The following is an 8,974-nucleotide window of genomic DNA, read 5'->3' as shown; positions in this document are numbered from 1 at the left end:
TTAGGCTAGCTATAATAATCGTAAATAGGGCCCTTAATTAGCCCCTACGTAGTTAGCCGTACGCCGCAGTTGAATTAGACTTCTAATCCGATATAGCCTTTACGGCTTCGTCTTTACTATCCTTATCCTAACTCTCTATATCTCTACTATACCCTCTTTGATATTTATATCAATAGTACATTCGTCCTCTAAACTACTTAAAATAGGTTAGAATATACAAACACTCGAGACCTTACTATTTAACGCTTTATACTTCTATATTTTATTATACTTTCTTAAATATTACTTATATTATTATCCTCTTTTTTTTTTATCGCTAGCCCTTTTATATCTTCCTCTTTTATATATTCCGGAATGTATACTGCGAAACCACTGAGAGATATGATAATTAATATCCTGTTATAGCGATTAGAAATTTAAGAAATAAACGAACCAGAACTAGAGTAAATTAGGAGAGGACGAGAGATCCTAAGAGGAAAGCAGAACTATTCTTTAGAACGGCTTATTCTCTAAACAATCTAACGGGGGATTATATAAAGATGCAATGCTTTGCGCAAGGCTAGGCTAACAGCAAGGCTAGTTCTTTTGTAAAAATTCATCAAAGTGCCCTTCCCTTGAAAAGGGTATTCCCCTTCTCAGCGCCTTACGAGGTGAAGCTAATAGCGGTCTGGGATCCTTTAGCAGTGGCCAGTGTCGTTATTCTGGATTTCTGGATCATCTTCCACAGCATTTTTACACGTTCATTGAGTCGAGAAACCCATTTCGAGGAGACAGCGATGGCACCGGGATGCCCGTTCAAAAACGGCCCCGGCGTCCCGAAAGTGTGCCCAACTTTTATGGGTCTACCGGAGCTTGTACCGGCCGCTGCCACCGGGTGGCTGGAGTTCCTGGACCTTGCCCAATTTGGACGGGATACGTATCTTTTCTCGCCCTGCCATGTGCACCACGGAGGAGAAAAATCGGGGAAAGAACACCTCAGCTGAGCCCTCAGCCACGGGCAGCTTTGCTGGACGTAGCGGCGCAGCATCCACTAGGAATCCACCAGCCCAACCAATGTGCCAATGTCGTATTACCGCGTTGCATGTCTGTACTCTCTGAGGTGGGAATCCATGGCAGCCGCCGAACCGAACTGACTCTGGGCGACAAGACCAAACTTCGACAAGTTTCCTTCGCCCAAAGCCGTCGTCATCCTGCCAAGAAACGAATGGCAAACTGCGAGCGCACGCCGCGTACGACGTAAACCTATTCATATATCCCACTCAGCGCATAGCTAGTTTCGCGCCAACTTCTACATTGGCCTTTTCCCTCCCTCCGCTCAACAGATTTCCCAAGCATCCCGCCTTGCAGCTACACGCCCACAACCGCGCTTCCCGACTGATCGCGCCGAGAGACACCACCAAGAATCACCAGCATGCCCAGCACGAGGGTCCGCAAGGTCTACAGGACCGACGATGTCGTGGACCTCAAGGATGAAGAAAAGGAGCAACTGCTCGAGGTACGTTGAGCTACTCGCAAGTTTTCCAAAGCTTGACCGTTAGCTGACAGCTCTACCCCTCCAGAGCTACCTCCCAGACGGCCCACCCCAAGACGCACGACGACAATGGCGCGACGATGATATTCCTCCCAAGGGCAGGTTCGGCCTGAGACGCGCCCTTCGCTCGAAGGTACACCTTGCGATTTACACAGTTCTCCACGCCATTTTCTCTTTGTACATTCGGATACGACAAGCATGGCATCTCGTGTGCTACCACATATCCTCCATCATGTTCTACCACCACCGAACCCCGGAATATATCGAGCGGGATGTTGTTGGTCTAAAGAAGAAGCCGAAACATCTCAGCGTCATTTTAAAGCGCGAACCAAGTGGAAGACACGGGGCTGAGTTGGAGAGATTGGTCGCTGAAGCGGCCGAGATTGCCGTATGGTGCGTCTGCGCCAAGATTCCCGTCTTGACGGTGTACGAGCGGACAGGTAAGCTGCTGATTCTACGTGTATATCCCATCACCCTGCTGACTTTTCCTCCCCCAGGTCTTCTTAAGCACTACCTTCCTCACCTGCAACAATCGATTATCCAGAAGTCGCGATCCTACTTCGGTAGACACCAGCCAGCTTTGACCGTGGCCATGCCGCACGCCGACGACGTCCTCGAGTCCCCAGCCCATGGAGATTTCGCGCGCAACGACCCACGTCACCTCAAGGTTCTCTTCATCTCCGCCGAGGATGGGCGGGCGTCCATGGTTGATCTCACTCGCACCTTGACCGAGATGTCACAAAAGGGCAAGCTCCACCCCCGTGACATCAGCACAGATCTGATCGATGCGGAGCTGTCGGAGGGAATCATGCCGGAACCCGATCTGCTCATTTCCTTCGGTCCTTACGTCGACCTCGATGGCTACCCGCCTTGGCCCATTCGCCTCACAGAGATCTTCTGCTTGCCGGATAACCAGGGTGTCGGATATCAAGTCTTTTTAAGAGCGCTGCTCAACTTTTCCAGCGCACAGTTCCGCAAAGGCAAATAGAGAGGCGTTTGGGTTGCGTATACCCCCATGAAAGATGTCATGACGTTCCCTTGAGCTGGTCTTTGGCGGAAGATACCCGCATTTCCCGCATCGTTTTGTCCCACCGATAGACAGGTCCGGTTCCGACGTTGTAGTTGTAGTAATTATCAGTTCCTTCCTTCACCATCGCTCGCCTGAATGTGATGTTGATTCTCCCGCCATCCTCCGCATTCTTGCCCGTTCGCTTGGGTATCGAGTGAAGCCAATTCGACTGAGTGCGTCCGCGCATGAGGATCATGTCACCGCTGGCTAATGGCAACTTGATTTGTTTGGGCTGCGGCCTATCCGGATGCTCATTGTCTGGAGGTATCGGCTTGTGCTTCATGAGGAAATCCCTCCTCGCGCCGAGGGAGAAGGAGGCGATGGCGGGATCCGGACCAAGAAACCTCTCATCGTCGCTGTGGAAGGAGATGCTATCCGTGCCTGAAGCATAATAGTTGACGAGACAGAAGTTGAACTTGCAGTCTGTGGCCGTCTCGGCTGAGCGACGGAGGTCATCTAGACATTTGGGGATTGGCCGCGGTGGGTATCTCTGGTACAGTTTGTCAACGACTTTGAAGCCGGACTTCCTGTCTATGACGGAGCCATCGTCGTCGAATCGGGATGTGTCGTCCAAGCCAAATACTGTGGTGTACCTATCCATGTGAGTTGGTTTCATACCTCCAAACATAAACCTTCTGCTTACCGTGGCGTGCGAATGTGAGTTTGGAAGCCGCCTCTCTTAATATCATACTCCACTCGATAGAATGGCAATTCGGAACGAAGAAACTCAAAGAGATCTTTAGCCATGTACGACGGAATGTAAGGCTCAAAGTACACCAGGTCGAGGTCTGGTTGGTCATTCATGTCTTTGCCTGGGCGGGCAGGGAGCGACGTGAGCTCTTTACTGATGCTTGTGGGAAGCTCTGAGATAGGTATGGGATAATTGGCGTGAGTGGACTGGCCGACCTGATACTCATGAATCTCTGTTAGTGGTGAATTCTATAAATGTGTTTGAGCCGCAACGAGACATACGGTTTCGCTTGACTCATCTTCCTTACGCGGCTTCTTCACAGATGGCGCGAAGAAGGAGTCTAGAGTTCGCTTCTTCGACATGATATATGAAGGGCTTCCAGGCAATGAGAAGTGCCGTGTAAGTTGAGGGCGAGCTTGGATGAACCGGCGCCCGTTGAGCAGTAGCCACATGTAAATGATGGCTCTAACCAATAAGCAGCAGCCGGGATCCCAGTCTGAAAGACTCTTAACTCTGCAAATGAATCTTAAGAAGACACAAACTTTACAACTAATACGAAAGCTGATGTGACCAGTCCCTCACATTCCTCTCAGACATGCCTGTCGACCAATCATCAATGACGCTTAGATCACGAAGCTCCAGTGACATCACCCTGTGGCGTCCAGACCCCACTCCCGCACCCGCCAATCCTCAGCCTCGCCAACACGCCACATCTGGGACCCCTGCCCCTCAGCCCTAGACGGAGGTTTTCCCTCAGCCTTGCCCCTCCATGACTGTGCCCGACTATCGACTCATCAACATGGCGGTAAGTCGAGACCCCTGCACGGCCGACCAGCCTTAGTACTTTGAATATTGTACTAATATCATCGTGAAGAACTCGAATTCCGATATGATTAGCCTCCGCGCGCCTCTTGCCCGCGCGGCTACAATTCTCGACCGTTCTCTCTTTTCTAAAAAGTTGGAACTCGCTGCCGCCACGGTCAAAGACCCCCGCAACATCTCAAAGTACCGCAAACAGCTGGAAAAGGGAAATGAGCTTCTTAGACTTGACCGTCTGGATTCATGCAGAACTGATCCCAAGTCATCAAATTTGAAATGCCTTTTGTTGCGACCTGGCGTGAAAGCTGATAGTGTGTACCCCGCTTATGCTTGCTACATGTCTTGAGCCTGTGACTGACCCAGAACTCAGCACCGACGACATGGGGTCCTGTCTTCCAGGAGGGTATCAAGACTGGAGAGCTGGATGTGGTTCCTTACGAGCTGCAGCTCGACTATGACTACTGGAGCTACCGTGAGTGCGGTTTGTACCGAACAAAAAATGTGACTTTGCTAACCCCTGACGAAGTTGATGTGATGACATCCATCTTGCCTGAGGAACTTCACGTAGAGATCCCAGTCGGGTTCAATACGGCTGGACATGTTGGTACGTCGCCCGAAGTGAAGCCGTGAAACCAGCCACTGACCCTCATAGCGCACCTCAACCTCAAGGAACAGTACCTCCCTTATAAAAAGATCATCGCAGAGGTTATCCTCGACAAGAACCCCAAAATCACCACCGTTATCAACAAGGTGGATGATGTCGGCGGCAACTCTGTGTTCAGAACCTTTGCCTACGAGGTTCTCTGTGGACCCGAGGATATGAACGTCGAAGTCAAGGAGAACGATTGCGTCTTCCAATTCGACTATTCCAAGGTGTACTGGAACAGCAAGCTCGAGCCCGAACACACTAGGCTCATCGGCATGTTCAAACCGGGAGAAGTTGTCGCCGATGTTATGGCGGGTATTGGACCGTTCGCCGTGCCGGCAGGAAGGAAGGGTGTTTTCGTCTTCGCCAACGACATGAACCCCGAAAGCTACAAGTACTTGAACGCAGCTGTCCAGAAGAACAAGGTCCAGCAGTATGTCCGTCCATACAACATGGACGGCCGCAAATTCATCCAGGAGGCCGTTCACCAAGTCTACGACGCTTCTAAGAAGGGAGAGGGCGCTGTCATCAAGCCCAAGCAATCGAGAAGCAAACCCCAGAACCCCCCTCCTCAGCCGAAGCACATCCCAATCCCTCCTACAATCTCGCACTTCGTCATGAACCTACCAGCTTCGGCTTACACATTTGTGAACCACTACAAGGGCATCTACAGCGGACACGAGGAGCTCTTCGAACCTCACACGTCTGCGAAGCTACCCATGGTTCACGTCCACTGCTTCGCCCTCAAGAGCGACGACGAGGTACCCCTGAATGACATCCTCGAACGTATATACGCCGAGATCGGCGTCAGGTTCAAGCTTGGAGACGCGGATAAGCAAGGGGAAATGACCATTTACAACGTGCGGGACGTTGCTCCGAAGAAGCGCATGTTTTGCGCGAGCTTCCGTATTCCTCCTGAGGTCGCCTTCGCGAAGGAAAGCTGAGATTCGCCCGCTCGGTTTACAGAATCGCCGTCCCCGCAGGCATAGTTCGATGTCACTGTCACCGAGATGGACATGTCGATGCCGGCTTGGTGACACAACTTCTCAGTGACACCTTAACCCGGGGGACACCTCTTCCATTCACGCCACACGGGAAGCCTCACCATCCTCCACGACCGTGACCGATATCCCATCCACGCCGTCCAGGCCTTTACCAACCCCGCCTCGCTTCGCCCAACTTGCAGCCGGTGTAAGGCTGACAAAGCTCTCAGCAAAGAGCTTCCCCGGCGCCTCTCGTATATCTGGTGTACCTAGATGAAGGACTTACCTGATCGGCCGTCGTGCATGAGAGGGGGCTGGTCAACAGAGATAACGTACGGCCACCTGACGGTGTCGTGACGGGATACCTTGGCCATCCTTCATTAAATGCGGAGAGTGAGGAGTCTGCGACGTGAAGAGAAAAGAAAGAACAACAGGAGATGGCGGAGGAGGAGGAGGAGGATGAGGCAGGTCCACCTCGTCTCGACCCTCTGTGTCGCGGCGACTACAGCTTCGATACCGACCAATACCGATCTCCAATCGCACATTCCTATATCTGCTCCTCGATATACATGCAATCATGACTACTTGCATTCATCCCAGTTGTGCATATGCGCGCCCCATCCCCCTTCATCTATGAACCCTGGTGGTAGTGGTGGGTTGTCGTTGTCGTCGAACGCCGGAAACCACCACAACGTCCAGCATGTGATACCGCCAGCGCAATCCCGCCCAGTCCAAGGGTTCGGCGTGGTCGAACCGTCGAAGGGACAGCCCCTACCTCACCTAGACCGAGCCTCCATCTCGCGACGCCGCGCGACGCCGTGCGACCCCATCTTCGAGACGACCCCAGTCCCGCCCAGCCGAAGGTCAAGGTGCAGCATCCCGTTCGTCCCCCGCCCCGTATCGCCCCCCTTCTTCTTCTTCTTCTTCTTCTTCTTCATCAAGTCAGGGCTTGGTACAGCTACATCCACACGAAACGCGTCTTCATCGTCTGCCCTTCTTTTCGCCTGGTTTTCAGGCGTCGCAGCGGCTGCACCATGACATGTAGATGATGATGAGGGGGTTTGCTCCGGTGAAGCGGGGGCGGCGCCCAGAGGAGAGCATGGCAGGGCCTAGAACGCGAAGGGACTCGGCACCTCTGTGGTTGTCCCATCCCGCCGCCACCACCTTCAACCACCTCCTGCAACCTGTCAAAGCTGTATGTGTATGTGCATGTCTTGTGCGTGTGTGCTTCCTCTTGTCGACTTTGCGACAATCCGGGGATGTGTCTCAATGGGCTGTTGGTGGTGTGTTTTGCGCACCGCGAATCCAATATCCCGTCAATCCCTCCAATTCCCGCCAAACATCATGAACAACGTCCTCAGTATACACCACATCCAAGCCTTGAGCATCTACATCACGCATCTATCACTATGTACTAAATCCCGTCGCAGCGGCAGCGGACCCGCGCCCTGCCGCGGCGCCGCGCCGTTGATGGGCCCAGAGTGCCCCCCCTTACCCCCAGCCAGCCTCTCGGGGAGCAGGCGGAAGGGGAAGGCAGGGAACCATTCCTGGCTCGGGCGATAGGTATTACTCAGAAGCCAAAATGATGTTGCTATTTCCCGAACCAAGATTCCCGTCGAGTTGTGAGAACGTCATCTAGTCCGGGAAAACCCACACTCCCTATCGCGCTCATCATTGAGCGGTTTCTCTCTCCACGGGCCCCCAGTGTTCGAGCTCTCATCCAACCGTATAATTTCTCGTCGCAATGTCTATATCGGTTTGCATAGATACTGTGGGTACTCCCATCGTATGCATGATATGGGGTAGGGTCTCTGGGAGATAGGGAATAGAGAGACGGCGTTCGTCTCTGCGTGTAAACATATGTAAAAAAGACTGGGAAAATGGGGCATGGGTACGAGGCATGGCGTGCATGCTGTACGTTGTACGCCCGTAGAACGCATGCCGCGACGTTGCAGTATTCCCTGGGGTCAGCAACGCCAGCGAAGCACATGTGCATGTAGATGTATGGGTGTGGATGTTGTGTGAGGTTCAGCATACTCCCCCTCCAAAGATCCCTTACAGTACAGGTATAGATACCCTTCGTGCCTTCGCCAACTCTTACGCCATACAAGGATACCTTAGACGCACGTATTGGCCCAGATAACCTGGACAAGTGACATTCCGGAGCGCCATGAAAGGTTCCAATTGACCAACGTATAGACATGGTTACACAAAGTGAAGAGCTGTGCCTAGAAATGGGAGCTCCGTCTGCGCCAGCTCTCGCAGGAGAGGCGCCCTCCCCTCCCCGCTATTTCACCTGCCGTCATGCGAGGCGAGTTTCGGGACTATGGGTGTTGGGCATGATGATGTGCGTAAACGGCTGAATGACACATCTTGAGCTCGGAAAATGAAATTCAACTTCAATATCGCCCTGGATTGTTAGTTCGACCCAGTTCGGTTGTTATGGAGACAGGGCGTGTGTCTACACAAATTACGAGACTATCTCTGCAGAGCCTCTTGAATCCTGGCATCGATCGATAAAGTCGACAAGTAACAACTCCATGTAGCTAGTTCCTCTATGGATAGACCCTCCTCTACTATGGAGAGATACGTGGTAAAAATCCCCGAAGAGAATTGCCCTGTCAGATTGACACAGTTGGTTGGTTTTGCTGATCTGACTCTTGCAGCAAGTATTGTAGATCAAGTCTTAGTATACTGTGTACACCACATCACACTCACAAACCAACGAATTGGGTAATCCGAAATCGAAGCAGATGTTCAGAACCCGATAGCTATCTGTAGGTCACTAAAAACCACCTGATCATCTCGCGCTCAATTTTGTTTTCCCACGGGGAAAAAGGCAAGAACTCCGCTTCTGTCTCCATTCCCCAGTCTCTGGGGCGCCGCAGCGGCTCAATCACGTAAAAGCCAAGAAACCCGCCTCCGTCTGCGTCAACCAAGTGAAGTCCGAGTCTCTTTATTCGTGGTTAGTGGAGGAGTACTGGGAGCGGGCGGGGGGATAGAAGAACCACAACTGAAGTTGGTCTCATCCCCCAAACCAAGCCCAGCGTGTAAACCAAACGCGCGCCGGCGCAAGGTACATGAATAAAACCACGCATAGAACGAAACATCAATGCCTCAGCGCCTTGATCGACGATCTACTCTTAGACTAAGACTGAAATCTGATTAACTTGAGCCTAGCATCCGCTGTTTCTCTCCGTTTCTCTCTGTATTCGTATGTGTGTGTACGTGTCTT

The 8,974-nt window shown here is 52.2% G+C and overlaps 4 protein-coding genes across 4 annotated transcripts; 3 read left to right on the top strand and 1 right to left on the bottom strand.

The window, feature by feature from the left end:
• Positions 1-1,411: 1,411 nt before the first annotated feature.
• CLUP02_05896 (Di-trans,poly-cis-decaprenylcistransferase) lies at positions 1,412-2,519 on the top strand (the record flags this gene model as incomplete). The annotated part of the gene is made up of 3 exons (XM_049284901.1): positions 1,412-1,495; positions 1,560-1,971; positions 2,029-2,519. 3 exons carry the CDS (start codon positions 1,412-1,414, stop codon positions 2,517-2,519), a joined length of 987 nt encoding a protein of 328 aa, XP_049142044.1.
• A 37-nt stretch (positions 2,520-2,556) lies between these two features.
• CLUP02_05895 (2OG-Fe(II)oxygenase superfamily protein) lies at positions 2,557-3,743 on the bottom strand (the record flags this gene model as incomplete). The annotated part of the gene is made up of 3 exons (XM_049284900.1): positions 2,557-3,193; positions 3,244-3,506; positions 3,573-3,743. 3 exons carry the CDS (start codon positions 3,741-3,743, stop codon positions 2,557-2,559), a joined length of 1,071 nt encoding a protein of 356 aa, XP_049142043.1.
• A 317-nt stretch (positions 3,744-4,060) lies between these two features.
• On the top strand, positions 4,061-6,012 carry CLUP02_05894 (Met-10+ like-protein; the record flags this gene model as incomplete). Its single annotated transcript, XM_049284899.1, has 7 exons — positions 4,061-4,096; positions 4,166-4,421; positions 4,481-4,582; positions 4,637-4,714; positions 4,763-5,676; positions 5,746-5,789; positions 5,856-6,012. 7 exons carry the CDS (start codon positions 4,061-4,063, stop codon positions 6,010-6,012), a joined length of 1,587 nt encoding a protein of 528 aa, XP_049142042.1.
• Positions 6,013-6,372: 360 nt separating this feature from the next.
• Positions 6,373-6,777, top strand: CLUP02_05893 (uncharacterized protein; the record flags this gene model as incomplete). Its single annotated transcript, XM_049284898.1, has 1 exon — positions 6,373-6,777. One exon carries the CDS (start codon positions 6,373-6,375, stop codon positions 6,775-6,777), a length of 405 nt encoding a protein of 134 aa, XP_049142041.1.
• Positions 6,778-8,974: the final 2,197 nt, after the last annotated feature.

This window comes from Colletotrichum lupini, chromosome 3, assembly GCF_023278565.1.
Source record: "Colletotrichum lupini chromosome 3, complete sequence".
Lineage (NCBI taxonomy): Eukaryota > Fungi > Ascomycota > Sordariomycetes > Glomerellales > Glomerellaceae > Colletotrichum > Colletotrichum lupini.
This window is presented reverse-complemented; position numbering and strand designations above follow the sequence as displayed.